Source organism: Oncorhynchus mykiss, chromosome 26 (assembly GCF_013265735.2).
Source record: "Oncorhynchus mykiss isolate Arlee chromosome 26, USDA_OmykA_1.1, whole genome shotgun sequence".
In the NCBI taxonomy this organism is placed as follows: domain Eukaryota; kingdom Metazoa; phylum Chordata; class Actinopteri; order Salmoniformes; family Salmonidae; genus Oncorhynchus; species Oncorhynchus mykiss.
This window is the reverse complement of record NC_048590.1, coordinates 40,212,629-40,231,448: the sequence shown is the minus strand read 5'-3', so window position 1 is coordinate 40,231,448 and position 18,820 is coordinate 40,212,629. Positions and strand designations below refer to the sequence as shown.

The following is an 18,820-nucleotide window of genomic DNA, read 5'->3' as shown; positions in this document are numbered from 1 at the left end:
TTCACCTGACCTACAGGTATCTATTACCACCTTCACCTGACCTACAGGTTTCTATTACCACCTTCACCTGACCTACAGGTAACTATTACCACCTTCACCTGACCTACAGGTAACTATTACCACCTTCACCTGACCTACAGGTATCTATTACCACCTTCACCTGACCTACAGGTATCTATTACCACCTTCACCTGACCTACAGGTTTCTATTACCACCTTCACCTGACCTACAGGTTTCTATTACCACCTTCACCTGACCTACAGGTTTCTATTACCACCTTCACCTGACCTACAGGTAACTATTACCACCTTCACCTGACCTACAGGTAACTATTACCACCTTCACCTGACCTACAGGTAACTATTACCACCTTCACCTGACCTACAGGTAACTATTACCACCTTCACCTGACCTACAGGTAACTATTACCACCTTCACCTGACCTACAGGTAACTATTACCACCTTCACCTGACCTACAGCTAACTATTACCACCTTCACCTGACCTACAGGTAACTATTACCACCTTCACCTGACCTACAGGTAACTATTACCACCTTCACCTGACCTACAGGTTTCTATTACCACCTTCACCTGACCTACAGGTTTCTATTACCACCTTCACCTGACCTACAGGTTTCTATTACCACCTTCACCTGACCTACAGGTTTCTATTACCACCTTCACCTGACCTACAGGTTTCTATTACCACCTTCACCTGACCTACAGGTAACTATTACCACCTTCACCTGACCTACAGGTAACTATTACCACCTTCACCTGACCTACAGGTATCTATTACCACCTTCACCTGACCTACAGGTTTCTATTACCACCTTCACCTGACCTACAGGTAACTATTACCACCTTCACCTGACCTACAGGTAACTATTACCACCTTCACCTGACCTACAGGTTTCTATTACCACCTTCACCTGACCTACAGGTAACTATTACCACCTTCACCTGACCTACAGGTATCTATTACCACCTTCACCTGACCTACATGTTTCTATTACCACCTTCACCTGACCTACAGGTAACTATTACCACCTTCACCTGACCTACAGGTAACTATTACCACCTTCACCTGACCTACAGGTATCTATTACCACCTTCACCTGACCTACAGGTATCTATTACCACCTTCACCTGACCTACAGGTTTCTATTACCACCTTCACCTGACCTACAGGTTTCTATTACCACCTTCACCTGACCTACAGGTTTCTATTACCACCTTCACCTGACCTACAGGTAACTATTACCACCTTCACCTGACCTACAGGTAACTATTACCACCTTCACCTGACCTACAGCTAACTATTACCACCTTCACCTGACCTACAGGTAACTATTACCACCTTCACCTGACCTACAGGTAACTATTACCACCTTCACCTGACCTACAGGTAACTATTACCACCTTCACCTGACCTACAGGTTTCTATTACCACCTGACCTACAGGTAACTATTACCACCTTCACCTGACCTACAGGTAACTATTACCACCTTCACCTGACCTACAGGTATCTATTACCACCTTCACCTGACCTACAGGTAACTATTACCACCTTCACCTGACCTACAGGTAACTATTACCACCTTCACCTGACCTACAGGTATCTATTACCACCTTCACCTGACCTACAGGTATCTATTACCACCTTCACCTGACCTACAGGTTTCTATTACCACCTGACCTACAGGTAACTATTACCACCTTCACCTGACCTACAGGTTTCTATTACCACCTTCACCTGACCTACAGGTTTCTATTACCACCTTCACCTGACCTACAGGTTTCTATTACCACCTTCACCTGACCTACAGGTTTCTATTACCACCTTCACCTGACCTACAGGTTTCTATTACCACCTTCACCTGACCTACAGGTTTCTATTACCACCTTCACCTGACCTACAGGTTTCTATTACCACCTTCACCTGACCTACAGGTTTCTATTACCACCTTCACCTGACCTACAGGTTTCTATTACCACCTTCACCTGACCTACAGGTAACTATTACCACCTTCACCTGACCTACAGGTAACTATTACCACCTTCACCTGACCTACAGGTTTCTATTACCACCTTCACCTGACCTACAGGTTTCTATTACCACCTGACCTACAGGTAACTATTACCACCTTCACCTGACCTACAGGTAACTATTACCACCTTCACCTGACCTACAGGTATCTATTACCACCTTCACTTGACCTACAGGTATCTATTACCACCTTCACCTGACCTACAGGTTTCTATTACCACCTGACCTTCAGGTAACCATTACCACCTTCACCTGACCTACAGGTAACCATTACCACCTTCACCTGACCTACAGGTTTCTATTACCACCTTCACCTGACCTACAGGTTTCTCTTACCACCTTCACCTGACCTACAGGTTTCTATTACCACCTTCACCTGACCTACAGGTTTCTATTACCACCTTCACCTGACCTACAGGTAACTATTACCACCTTCACCTGACCTACAGGTAACTATTACCACCTTCACCTGACCTACAGGTATCTATTACCACCTTCACCTGACCTACAGGTTTCTATTACCACCTTCACCTGACCTACAGGTTTCTATTACCACCTTCACCTGACCTACAGGTAACTATTACCACCTTCACCTGACCTACAGGTAACTATTACCACCTTCACCTGACCTACAGGTTTCTATTACCACCTTCACCTGACCTACAGGTAACTATTACCACCTTCACCTGACCTACAGGTATCTATTACCACCTTCACCTGACCTACAGGTTTCTATTACCACCTTCACCTGACCTACAGGTAACTATTACCACCTTCACCTGACCTACAGGTAACTATTACCACCTTCACCTGACCTACAGGTATCTATTACCACCTTCACCTGACCTACAGGTATCTATTACCACCTTCACCTGACCTACAGGTTTCTATTACCACCTTCACCTGACCTACAGGTTTCTATTACCACCTTCACCTGACCTACAGGTTTCTATTACCACCTTCACCTGACCTACAGGTAACTATTACCACCTTCACCTGACCTACAGGTAACTATTACCACCTTCACCTGACCTACAGGTAACTATTACCACCTTCACCTGACCTACAGGTAACTATTACCACCTTCACCTGACCTACAGCTAACTATTACCACCTTCACCTGACCTACAGGTAACTATTACCACCTTCACCTGACCTACAGCTAACTATTACCACCTTCACCTGACCTACAGGTAACTATTACCACCTTCACCTGACCTACAGGTAACTATTACCACCTTCACCTGACCTACAGGTTTCTATTACCACCTTCACCTGACCTACAGGTTTCTATTACCACCTTCACCTGACCTACAGGTTTCTATTACCACCTTCACCTGACCTACAGGTTTCTATTACCACCTTCACCTGACCTACAGGTTTCTATTACCACCTTCACCTGACCTACAGGTAACTATTACCACCTTCACCTGACCTACAGGTAACTATTACCACCTTCACCTGACCTACAGGTATCTATTACCACCTTCACCTGACCTACAGGTTTCTATTACCACCTTCACCTGACCTACAGGTTTCTATTACCACCTTCACCTGACCTACAGGTAACTATTACCACCTTCACCTGACCTACAGGTAACTATTACCACCTTCACCTGACCTACAGGTTTCTATTACCACCTTCACCTGACCTACAGGTAACTATTACCACCTTCACCTGACCTACAGGTATCTATTACCACCTTCACCTGACCTACAGGTTTCTATTACCACCTTCACCTGACCTACAGGTAACTATTACCACCTTCACCTGACCTACAGGTAACTATTACCACCTTCACCTGACCTACAGGTATCTATTACCACCTTCACCTGACCTACAGGTATCTATTACCACCTTCACCTGACCTACAGGTTTCTATTACCACCTTCACCTGACCTACAGGTTTCTATTACCACCTTCACCTGACCTACAGGTTTCTATTACCACCTTCACCTGACCTACAGGTAACTATTACCACCTTCACCTGACCTACAGGTAACTATTACCACCTTCACCTGACCTACAGGTATCTATTACCACCTTCACCTGACCTACAGGTTTCTATTACCACCTTCACCTGACCTACAGGTTTCTATTACCACCTTCACCTGACCTACAGGTTTCTATTACCACCTTCACCTGACCTACAGGTTTCTATTACCACCTTCACCTGACCTACAGGTAACTATTACCACCTTCACCTGACCTACAGGTAACTATTACCACCTTCACCTGACCTACAGGTATCTATTACCACCTTCACCTGACCTACAGGTTTCTATTACCACCTTCACCTGACCTACAGGTAACTATTACCACCTTCACCTGACCTACAGGTAACTATTACCACCTTCACCTGACCTACAGGTATCTATTACCACCTTCACCTGACCTACAGGTATCTATTACCACCTTCACCTGACCTACAGGTTTCTATTACCACCTTCACCTGACCTACAGGTTTCTATTACCACCTTCACCTGACCTACAGGTAACTATTACCACCTTCACCTGACCTACAGGTAACTATTACCACCTTCACCTGACCTACAGGTAACTATTACCACCTTCACCTGACCTACAGGTAACTATTACCACCTTCACCTGACCTACAGGTATCTATTACCACCTTCACCTGACCTACAGGTATCTATTACCACCTTCACCTGACCTACAGGTTTCTATTACCACCTTCACCTGACCTACAGGTTTCTATTACCACCTTCACCTGACCTACAGGTAACTATTACCACCTTCACCTGACCTACAGGTAACTATTACCACCTTCACCTGACCTACAGGTAACTATTACCACCTTCACCTGACCTACAGGTAACTATTACCACCTTCACCTGACCTACAGGTTTCTATTACCACCTGACCTACAGGTAACTATTACCACCTTCACCTGACCTACAGATAACTATTACCACCTTCACCTGACCTACAGGTATCTATTACCACCTTCACCTGACCTACAGGTAACTATTACCACCTTCACCTGACCTACAGGTAACTATTACCACCTTCACCTGACCTACAGGTATCTATTACCACCTTCACCTGACCTACAGGTATCTATTACCACCTTCACCTGACCTACAGGTTTCTATTACCACCTGACCTACAGGTAACTATTACCACCTTCACCTGACCTACAGGTTTCTATTACCACCTTCACCTGACCTACAGGTTTCTATTACCACCTTCACCTGACCTACAGGTTTCTATTACCACCTTCACCTGACCTACAGGTTTCTATTACCACCTTCACCTGACCTACAGGTTTCTATTACCACCTTCACCTGACCTACAGGTTTCTATTACCACCTTCACCTGACCTACAGGTTTCTATTACCACCTTCACCTGACCTACAGGTTTCTATTACCACCTTCACCTGACCTACAGGTAACTATTACCACCTTCACCTGACCTACAGGTAACTATTACCACCTTCACCTGACCTACAGGTTTCTATTACCACCTTCACCTGACCTACAGGTTTCTATTACCACCTGACCTACAGGTAACTATTACCACCTTCACCTGACCTACAGGTAACTATTACCACCTTCACCTGACCTACAGGTTTCTATTACCACCTTCACCTGACCTACAGGTTTCTATTACCACCTTCACCTGACCTACAGGTTTCTATTACCACCTTCACCTGACCTACAGGTTTCTATTACCACCTTCACCTGACCTACAGGTTTCTATTACCACCTTCACCTGACCTACAGGTTTCTATTACCACCTTCACCTGACCTACAGGTAACTATTACCACCTTCACCTGACCTACAGGTAACTATTACCACCTTCACCTGACCTACAGGTATCTATTACCACCTTCACCTGACCTACAGGTTTCTATTACCACCTTCACCTGACCTACAGGTTTCTATTACCACCTTCACCTGACCTACAGGTTTCTATTACCACCTTCACCTGACCTACAGGTTTCTATTACCACCTTCACCTGACCTACAGGTAACTATTACCACCTTCACCTGACCTACAGGTTTCTATTACCACCTTCACCTGACCTACAGGTAACTATTACCACCTTCACCTGACCTACAGGTATCTATTACCACCTTCACCTGACCTACAGGTAACTATTACCACCTTCACCTGACCTACAGGTAACTATTACCACCTTCACCTGACCTACAGGTATCTATTACCACCTTCACCTGACCTACAGGTATCTATTACCACCTTCACCTGACCTACAGGTAACTATTACCACCTTCACCTGACCTACAGGTAACTATTACCACCTTCACCTGACCTACAGGAAACTATTACCACCTTCACCTGACCTACAGGTAACTATTACCACCTTCACCTGACCTACAGGTTTCTATTACCACCTGACCTACAGGTAACTATTACCACCTTCACCTGACCTACAGGTAACTATTACCACCTTCACCTGACCTACAGGTAACTATTACCACCTTCACCTGACCTACAGGTATCTATTACCACCTTCACCTGACCTACAGGTATCTATTACCACCTTCACCTGACCTACAGGTTTCTATTACCACCTTCACCTGACCTACAGGTTTCTATTACCACCTGACCTACAGGTAACTATTACCACCTTCACCTGACCTACAGGTAACTATTACCACCTTCACCTGACCTACAGGTTTCTATTACTACCTTCACCTGACCTACAGGTTTCTATTACCACCTTCACCTGACCTACAGGTTTCTATTACCACCTTCACCTGACCTACAGGTTTCTATTACCACCTTCACCTGACCTACAGGTTTCTATTACCACCTTCACCTGACCTACAGGTAACTATTACCACCTTCACCTGACCTACAGGTAACTATTACCACCTTCACCTGACCTACAGGTAACTATTACCACCTTCACCTGACCTACAGGTAACTATTACCACCTTCACCTGACCTACAGGTAACTATTACCACCTTCACCTGACCTACAGGTAACTATTACCACCTTCACCTGACCTACAGGTTTCTATTACCACCTGACCTACAGGTAACTATTACCACCTTCACCTGACCTACAGGTAACTATTACCACCTTCACCTGACCTACAGGTATCTATTACCACCTTCACCTGACCTACAGGTAACTATTACCACCTTCACCTGACCTACAGCTATCTATTACCACCTGACCTACAGGTAACTTACCACCTTCACCTGACCTACAGGTATCTATTATCACCTTCACCTGACCTACAGGTATCTATTACCACCTTCACCTGACCTACAGGTATCTATTACCACCTTCACCTGACCTACAGGTAACTATTACCACCTTCACCTGACCTACAGGTATCTATTACCACCTTCACCTGACCTACAGGTATCTATTACCACCTTCACCTGACCTACAGGTTTCTATTACCACCTGACCTACAGGTAACTATTACCACCTTCACCTGACCTACAGGTAACTATTACCACCTTCACCTGACCTACAGGTATCTATTACCACCTTCACCTGACCTACAGGTATCTATTACCACGTTCACCTGACCTACAGGTATCTATTACCAGGTTCACCTGACCTACAAGGTATCTATTACCACCTTCACCTGACCTACAGGTATCTATTACCACCTTCACCTGACCTACAGGTATCTTATCACCTTCACCTGACCTACAGGTATCTATTACCACCTTCACCTGACCTACAGGTTTCTATTACCACCTGACCTACAGGTAACTATTACCACCTTCACCTGACCTACAGGTATCTATTACCACCTTCACCTGACCTACAGGTTTCTATTACCACCTTCACCTGACCTACAGGTTTCTATTACCACCTTCACCTGACCTACAGGTTTCTATTACCCCTTCACCTGACCTACAGGTTTCTATTACCACCTTCACCTGACCTACAGGTTTCTATTACCACCTTCACCTGACCTACAGGTAACTATTACCACCTTCACCTGACCTACAGGTAACTATTACCACCTTCACCTGACCTACAGGTATCTATTACCACCTTCACCTGACCTACAGGTTTCTATTACCACCTTCACCTGACCTACAGGTAACTATTACCACCTTCACCTGACCTACAGGTAACTATTACCACCTTCACCTGACCTACAGGTTTCTATTACCACCTTCACCTGACCTACAGGTTTCTATTACCACCTTCACCTGACCTACAGGTTTCTATTACCACCTGACCTACAGGTAACTATTACCACCTTCACCTGACCTACAGGTTTCTATTACCACCTTCACCTGACCTACAGGTTTCTATTACCACCTTCACCTGACCTACAGGTTTCTATTACCACCTTCACCTGACCTACAGGTTTCTATTACCACCTTCACCTGACCTACAGGTTTCTATTACCACCTTCACCTGACCTACAGGTTTCTATTACCACCTGACCTACAGGTAACTATTACCACCTTCACCTGACCTACAGGTAACTATTACCACCTTCACCTGACCTACAGGTATCTATTACCACCTTCACCTGACCTACAGGTATCTATTACCACGTTCACCTGACCTACAGGTATCTATTACCAGGTTCACCTGACCTACAAGGTATCTATTACCACCTTCACCTGACCTACAGGTATCTATTACCACCTTCACCTGACCTACAGGTATCTTATCACCTTCACCTGACCTACAGGTATCTATTACCACCTTCACCTGACCTACAGGTTTCTATTACCACCTGACCTACAGGTAACTATTACCACCTTCACCTGACCTACAGGTAACTATTACCACCTTCACCTGACCTACAGGTTTCTATTACCACCTTCACCTGACCTACAGGTTTCTATTACCACCTTCACCTGACCTACAGGTTTCTATTACCCCTTCACCTGACCTACAGGTTTCTATTACCACCTTCACCTGACCTACAGGTTTCTATTACCACCTTCACCTGACCTACAGGTAACTATTACCACCTTCACCTGACCTACAGGTAACTATTACCACCTTCACCTGACCTACAGGTATCTATTACCACCTTCACCTGACCTACAGGTTTCTATTACCACCTTCACCTGACCTACAGGTAACTATTACCACCTTCACCTGACCTACAGGTAACTATTACCACCTTCACCTGACCTACAGGTTTCTATTACCACCTTCACCTGACCTACAGGTTTCTATTACCACCTTCACCTGACCTACAGGTTTCTATTACCACCTGACCTACAGGTAACTATTACCACCTTCACCTGACCTACAGGTTTCTATTACCACGTTCACCTGACCTACAGGTTTCTATTACCACCTTCACCTGACCTACAGGTTTCTATTACCACCTTCACCTGACCTACAGGTTTCTATTACCACCTTCACCTGACCTACAGGTTTCTATTACCACCTTCACCTGACCTACAGGTTTCTATTACCACCTTCACCTGACCTACAGGTAACTATTACCACCTTCACCTGACCTACAGGTAACTATTACCACCTTCACCTGACCTACAGGTATCTATTACCACCTTCACCTGACCTACAGGTAACTATTACCACCTGACCCACAGGTAACTTACCACCTGACCTACAGGTAACTACCACCTGACCTACAGGTAACTATTACCACCTGACCTACAGGTAACTATTACCACCTTCACCTGACCTACAGGTAACTATTACCACCTTCACCTGACCTACAGGTAACTATTACCACCTTCACCTGACCTACAGGTAACTATTACCACCGTAACCTGACCTACAGGTATCTATTACCACCGTAACCTGACCTACAGGTATCTATTACCACCGTAACCTGACCTACAGGTAACTATTACCACCGTAACCTGACCTACAGGTAACTACTACCACCTTCACCTGACCTACAGGTATCTATTACCACCTTCACCTGACCTACAGGTATCTATTATCACCTTCACCTGACCTACAGGTATCTATTACCACCTTCACCTGACCTACAGGTATCTATTACCACCTTCACCTGACCTACAGGTATCTATTATCACCTTCACCTGAACTACAGGTTTCTATTACCACCTTCACCTGACCTACAGGTTTCTATTACCACCTTCACCTGACCTACAGGTTTCTATTACCACCTTCACCTGACCTACAGGTTTCTATTACCACCTTCACCTGACCTACAGGTTTCTATTACCACCTTCACCTGACCTACAGGTAACTATTACCACCTTCACCTGACCTACAGGTATCTATTACCACCTTCACCTGACCTACAGGTTTCTATTACCACCTTCACCTGACCTACAGGTTTCTATTACCACCTTCACCTGACCTACAGGTAACTATTACCACGTTCACCTGACCTACAGGTAACTATTACCACCTTCACCTGACCTACAGGTATCTATTACCACCTTCACCTGACCTACAGGTTTCTATTACCACCTTCACCTGACCTACAGTTTTCTATTACCACCTTCACCTGACCTACAGGTAACTATTACCACCTTCACCTGACCTACAGGTTTCTATTACCACCTTCACCTGACCTACAGGTAACTATTACCACCTTCACCTGACCTACAGGTATCTATTACCACCTTCACCTGACCTACAGGTAACTATTACCACCTTCACCTGACCTACAGGTTTCTATTACCACCTTCACCTGACCTACAGGTTTCTATTACCACCTTCACCTGACCTACAGGTTTCTATTACCACCTTCACCTGACCTACAGGTAACTATTACCACCTTCACCTGACCTACAGGTAACTATTACCACCTTCACCTGACCTACAGGTATCTATTACCACCTTCACCTGACCTACAGGTTTCTATTACCACCTTCACCTGACCTACAGGTAACTATTACCACCTTCACCTGACCTACAGGTAACTATTACCACCTTCACCTGACCTACAGGTATCTATTACCACCTTCACCTGACCTACAGGTATCTATTACCACCTTCACCTGACCTACAGGTTTCTATTACCACCTTCACCTGACCTACAGGTTTCTATTACCACCTTCACCTGACCTACAGGTTTCTATTACCACCTTCACCTGACCTACAGGTAACTATTACCACCTTCACCTGACCTACAGGTAACTATTACCACCTTCACCTGACCTACAGGTAACTATTACCACCTTCACCTGACCTACAGGTTTCTATTACCACCTGACCTACAGGTAACTATTACCACCTTCACCTGACCTACAGGTAACTATTACCACCTTCACCTGACCTACAGGTATCTATTACCACCTTCACCTGACCTACAGGTAACTATTACCACCTTCACCTGACCTACAGTTAACTATTACCACCTTCACCTGACCTACAGGTATCTATTACCACCTTCACCTGACCTACAGGTATCTATTACCACCTTCACCTGACCTACAGGTTTCTATTACCACCTGACCTACAGGTAACTATTACCACCTTCACCTGACCTACAGGTAACTATTACCACCTTCACCTGACCTACAGGTTTCTATTACCACCTTCACCTGACCTACAGGTTTCTATTACCACCTTCACCTGACCTACAGGTTTCTATTACCACCTTCACCTGACCTACAGGTTTCTATTACCACCTGACCTACAGGTAACTATTACCACCTTCACCTGACCTACAGGTAACTATTACCACCTTCACCTGACCTACAGGTTTCTATTACCACCTTCACCTGACCTACAGGTTTCTATTACCACCTTCACCTGACCTACAGGTTTCTATTACCACCTTCACCTGACCTACAGGTTTCTATTACCACCTTCACCTGACCTACAGGTTTCTATTACCACCTTCACCTGACCTACAGGTAACTATTACCACCTTCACCTGACCTACAGGTAACTATTACCACCTTCACCTGACCTACAGGTATCTATTACCACCTTCACCTGACCTACAGGTTTCTATTACCACCTTCACCTGACCTACAGGTATCTATTACCACCTTCACCTGACCTACAGGTATCTATTACCACCTTCACCTGACCTACAGGTTTCTATTACCACCTTCACCTGACCTACAGGTTTCTATTACCACCTTCACCTGACCTACAGGTTTCTATTACCACCTTCACCTGACCTACAGGTAACTATTACCACCTTCACCTGACCTACAGGTAACTATTACCACCTTCACCTGACCTACAGGTAACTATTACCACCTTCACCTGACCTACAGGTTTCTATTACCACCTGACCTACAGGTAACTATTACCACCTTCACCTGACCTACAGGTAACTATTACCACCTTCACCTGACCTACAGGTATCTATTACCACCTTCACCTGACCTACAGGTAACTATTACCACCTTCACCTGACCTACAGGTAACTATTACCACCTTCACCTGACCTACAGGTATCTATTACCACCTTCACCTGACCTACAGGTATCTATTACCACCTTCACCTGACCTACAGGTTTCTATTACCACCTGACCTACAGGTAACTATTACCACCTTCACCTGACCTACAGGTAACTATTACCACCTTCACCTGACCTACAGGTTTCTATTACCACCTTCACCTGACCTACAGGTTTCTATTACCACCTTCACCTGACCTACAGGTTTCTATTACCACCTTCACCTGACCTACAGGTTTCTATTACCACCTGACCTACAGGTAACTATTACCACCTTCACCTGACCTACAGGTAACTATTACCACCTTCACCTGACCTACAGGTTTCTATTACCACCTTCACCTGACCTACAGGTTTCTATTACCACCTTCACCTGACCTACAGGTTTCTATTACCACCTTCACCTGACCTACAGGTTTCTATTACCACCTTCACCTGACCTACAGGTTTCTATTACCACCTTCACCTGACCTACAGGTAACTATTACCACCTTCACCTGACCTACAGGTAACTATTACCACCTTCACCTGACCTACAGGTATCTATTACCACCTTCACCTGACCTACAGGTTTCTATTACCACCTTCACCTGACCTACAGGTTTCTATTACCACCTTCACCTGACCTACAGGTAACTATTACCACCTTCACCTGACCTACAGGTTTCTATTACCACCTTCACCTGACCTACAGGTAACTATTACCACCTTCACCTGACCTACAGGTATCTATTACCACCTTCACCTGACCTACAGGTAACTATTACCACCTTCACCTGACCTACAGGTATCTATTACCACCTTCACCTGACCTACAGGTATCTATTACCACCTTCACCTGACCTACAGGTAACTATTACCACCTTCACCTGACCTACAGGTAACTATTACCACCTTCACCTGACCTACAGGTAACTATTACCACCTTCACCTGACCTACAGGTAACTATTACCACCTTCACCTGACCTACAGGTTTCTATTACCACCTGACCTACAGGTAACTATTACCACCTTCACCTGACCTACAGGTAACTATTACCACCTTCACCTGACCTACAGGTAACTATTACCACCTTCACCTGACCTACAGGTATCTATTACCACCTTCACCTGACCTACAGGTATCTATTACCACCTTCACCTGACCTACAGGTTTCTATTACCACCTTCACCTGACCTACAGGTTTCTATTACCACCTTCACCTGACCTACAGGTTTCTATTACCACCTGACCTACAGGTAACTATTACCACCTTCACCTGACCTACAGGTAACTATTACCACCTTCACCTGACCTACAGGTTTCTATTACCACCTTCACCTGACCTACAGGTTTCTATTACTACCTTCACCTGACCTACAGGTTTCTATTACCACCTTCACCTGACCTACAGGTTTCTATTACCACCTTCACCTGACCTACAGGTTTCTATTACCACCTTCACCTGACCTACAGGTTTCTATTACCACCTTCACCTGACCTACAGGTAACTATTACCACCTTCACCTGACCTACAGGTAACTATTACCACCTTCACCTGACCTACAGGTAACTATTACCACCTTCACCTGACCTACAGGTAACTATTACCACCTTCACCTGACCTACAGGTAACTATTACCACCTTCACCTGACCTACAGGTTTCTATTACCACCTGACCTACAGGTAACTATTACCACCTTCACCTGACCTACAGGTAACTATTACCACCTTCACCTGACCTACAGGTATCTATTACCACCTTCACCTGACCTACAGGTAACTATTACCACCTTCACCTGACCTACAGGTATCTATTACCACCTGACCTACAGGTAACTTACCACCTTCACCTGACCTACAGGTATCTATTATCACCTTCACCTGACCTACAGGTATCTATTACCACCTTCACCTGACCTACAGGTATCTATTACCACCTTCACCTGACCTACAGGTAACTATTACCACCTTCACCTGACCTACAGGTATCTATTACCACCTTCACCTGACCTACAGGTATCTATTACCACCTTCACCTGACCTACAGGTTTCTATTACCACCTGACCTACAGGTAACTATTACCACCTTCACCTGACCTACAGGTAACTATTACCACCTTCACCTGACCTACAGGTATCTATTACCACCTTCACCTGACCTACAGGTATCTATTACCACGTTCACCTGACCTACAGGTATCTATTACCAGGTTCACCTGACCTACAAGGTATCTATTACCACCTTCACCTGACCTACAGGTATCTATTACCACCTTCACCTGACCTACAGGTATCTTATCACCTTCACCTGACCTACAGGTATCTATTACCACCTTCACCTGACCTACAGGTTTCTATTACCACCTGACCTACAGGTAACTATTACCACCTTCACCTGACCTACAGGTAACTATTACCACCTTCACCTGACCTACAGGTTTCTATTACCACCTTCACCTGACCTACAGGTTTCTATTACCACCTTCACCTGACCTACAGGTAACTATTACCACCTTCACCTGACCTACAGGTTTCTATTACCACCTTCACCTGACCTACAGGTAACTATTACCACCTTCACCTGACCTACAGGTATCTATTACCACCTTCACCTGACCTACAGGTTTCTATTACCACCTTCACCTGACCTACAGGTAACTATTACCACCTTCACCTGACCTACAGGTAACTATTACCACCTTCACCTGACCTACAGGTTTCTATTACCACCTTCACCTGACCTACAGGTTTCTATTACCACCTTCACCTGACCTACAGGTTTCTATTACCACCTTCACCTGACCTACAGGTTTCTATTACCACCTTCACCTGACCTACAGGTTTCTATTACCACCTTCACCTGACCTACAGGTAACTATTACCACCTTCACCTGACCTACAGGTAACTATTACCACCTTCACCTGACCTACAGGTATCTATTACCACCTTCACCTGACCTACAGGTTTCTATTACCACCTTCACCTGACCTACAGTTTTCTATTACCACCTTCACCTGACCTACAGGTTACTATTACCACCTTCACCTGACCTACAGGTTTCTATTACCACCTTCACCTGACCTACAGGTAACTATTACCACCTTCACCTGACCTACAGGTATCTATTACCACCTTCACCTGACCTACAGGTAACTATTACCACCTTCACCTGACCTACAGGTAACTATTACCACCTTCGCCTGACCTACAGGTAACTATTACCACCTTCGCCTGACCTACAGGTATCTATTACCACCTTCACCTGACCTACAGGTATCTATTACCACCTTCACCTGACCTACAGGTTTCTATTACCACCTTCACCTGACCTACAGGTTTATATTACCACCTTCACCTGACCTACAGGTTTCTATTACCACCTTCACCTGACCTACAGGTAACTATTACCACCTTCACCTGACCTTCAGGTAACTATTACCACCTTCACCTGACCTTCAGGTAACTATTACCACCTTCACCTGACCTACAGGTATCTATTACCACCTTCACCTGACCTACAGGTATCTATTACCACCTTCACCTGACCTACAGGTATCTATTACCATCTTCACCTGACCTACAGATTTCTATTACCACCTTCACCTGACCTACAGGTTTCTATTACCACCTTCACCTGACCTACAGGTTTCTATTACCACCTTCACCTGACCTACAGGTATCTATTACCACCTTCACCTGACCTACAGGTATCTATTACCACCTTCACCTGACCTACAGGTAACTATTACCACCTGACCCACAGGTAACTATTACCACCTGACCTACAGGTAACTACCACCTGACCTTCAGGTAACTATTACCACCTGACCTACAGGTAACTATTACCACCTTCACCTGACCTACAGGTAACTATTACCACCTTCACCAACCTACAGGTAACTATTACCACCTTCACCTGACCTACAGGTAACTATTACCACCGTAACCTGACCTACAGGTATCTATTACCACCTTCACCTGACCTACAGGTATCTATTACCACCGTAACCTGACCTACAGGTAACTATTACCACCGTAACCTGACCTACAGGTAACTACTACCACCTTCACCTGACCTACAGGTATCTATTACCACCTTCACCTGACCTACAGGTATCTATTATCACCTTCACCTGACCTACAGGTATCTATTACCACCTTCACCTGACCTACAGGTATCTATTACCACCTTCACCTGACCTACAGGTATCTATTATCACCTTCACCTGACCTACAGGTATCTATTATCACCTTCACCTGACCTACAGGTATCTATTACCACCTTCACCTGACCTACAGGTAACTATTACCACCTGACCCACAGGTAACTATTACCACCTGACCTACAGGTAACTATTACCACCGTAACCTGACCTACAGGTATCTATTATCACCTTCACCTGACCTACAGGTATCTATTATCACCTTCACCTGACCTACAGGTAACTATTACCACCTTCACCTGACCTACAGGTATCTATTACCACCTTCACCTGACCTACAGGTAACTATTACCACCGTAACCTGACCTACAGGTATCTATTACCACCGTAACCTGACCTACAGGTATCTATTACCACCGTAACCTGACCTACAGGTAACTACTACCACCTTCACCTGACCTACAGGTAACTACTACCACCTTCACCTGACCTACAGGTATCTATTACCACCTTCACCTGACCTACAGGTATCTATTATCACCTTCACCTGACCTACAGGTATCTATTATCACCTTCACCTGACCTACAGGTATCTATTACCACCTTCACCTGACCTACAGGTATCTATTACCACCTTCACCTGACCTACAGGTAACTATTACCACCTTCACCTGACCTACAGGTAACTATTACCACCTTCACCTGACCTACAGGTAACTATTACCACCTTCACCTGACCTACAGGTAACTATTACCACCTGACCTACAGGTAACTATTACCACCTGACCTACAGGTAACTATTACCACCTGACCTACAGGTAACTATTACCACCTGACCTACAGGTAACTATTACCACCTTCACCTGACCTACAGGTATCTATTACCACCTTCACCTGAACTGATCATCCCTCTGATCTCACCCCCTCCAGGCGCGTGTGTCCATCCTGCAGGTGTGTACAGAGAAGATGCCCCTGGATGATGATGTGTGTCTGGAGGAGCTGGCTAGACACACTGACCTTTACTCTGGAGCAGACCTGGAGAACCTGTGCAGAGAGGTACAGAGTACCAAAACACACCTCCCCTGTAAATACAACATACTGTACCTGTCCCTTTAATCCTTCACAATGAGGTACAGAGTACACCAATACACCTGTCCCTAAAGTATAGACACTGCCTTCACCAGTCACCTTTAGAAATGGCATGTTTTAACAATAGGAGAGATTCAGCAACGTGTTTTTTTCTACCATAGAATGAGAGCTGAGGGGGTTTAACTGTAATGTTGTCTGCAGGCAGCTCTGTTGACGCTCCAGGATGAAAGTATGGAAGCTTCTAGTATCAAACACCGATACTTCCTCCAGTCTTTACAGAGGATGACTCCCTCTCTTTCGACCCACCAACTACAGACATACAAAAACCTCTTCAGATGACCAACTATAGACCCACCCCATCAGATGATGCCTCGGACTTGGGGGAAAAAAAGTCATTGTTTCCTTTCCTTTTTTGGGGGTCTGTTGGCTGTTTATGGTGATGAGTTGACGGTATGTAGGCCTAATTACATTAGTACATTGAGATGATTGTAATACATCAGCACAAGCAGGATCTCCACTCCAGTCTTCCAACAACACACACTTAATGTAGCCCGTACAAAAACACCTGATTCAACTTTAAGGGCTTGATGATTAGAATCAGGTGTGCTTGTCCAGAACCACAACAAAAATATATACTGTTGGTGTAACTAGAGGACCAGAGGTCAGAAACTGCTCGTTCATGGTCTTTCCCAGGGAGTCAATGTCAGGAACCCCCAACCTGGGAAAACCGGTGCCCCGGGGACCCCCTTCCTGATTCACTCTGTCTTATTGGGTAAAGGATCATGGCCAGGCAAAGTCATTGAAATGTTTTGACCTCCCCACAGTTAATGAAATACAAGTGTGAACTTTAAGTATATTTTAGCTAGAAAAGGTAACTCAAAGTACACTGCTCAAAAAAATAAAGGGAACACTTAAACAACACAATGTAACTCCAAGTCAATCACACTTCTGTGAAATCAAACTGTCCACTTAGGAAGCAACACTGATTGACAATACATTTCACATGCTGTTGTGCAAATGGAATAGACAACAGGTGGAAATTATAGGCAATTAGCAAGACACCCCCAAAAAAGGAGTGGTTCTGCAGGTGGTGACCACAGACCACTTCTCAGTTCCTATGCTTCCTGGCTGATGTTTTGGTCACTTTTGAATGCTGGCGGTGCT

The 18,820-nt window shown here is 45.0% G+C and overlaps 1 protein-coding gene across 2 annotated transcripts in view; it reads left to right on the top strand.

The window, feature by feature from the left end:
• The window catches only part of LOC110506132 (spermatogenesis-associated protein 5-like protein 1), a 56,441-nt gene extending 38,404 nt beyond the window's left edge, over window positions 1–18,037 (top strand). For both annotated transcript variants that reach the window (XM_036964132.1, XM_036964133.1), the window contains exons 10-11: window positions 17,498–17,623; window positions 17,858–18,037. In XM_036964132.1, coding sequence (XP_036820027.1) covers window positions 17,498–17,623; window positions 17,858–17,995 — 264 coding nt within the window. In that variant the 3' untranslated portion in view covers window positions 17,996–18,037. The remainder of the gene's footprint in view (window positions 1–17,497; window positions 17,624–17,857) is intronic.
• The last annotated feature ends 783 nt before the right edge of the window (window positions 18,038–18,820 follow it).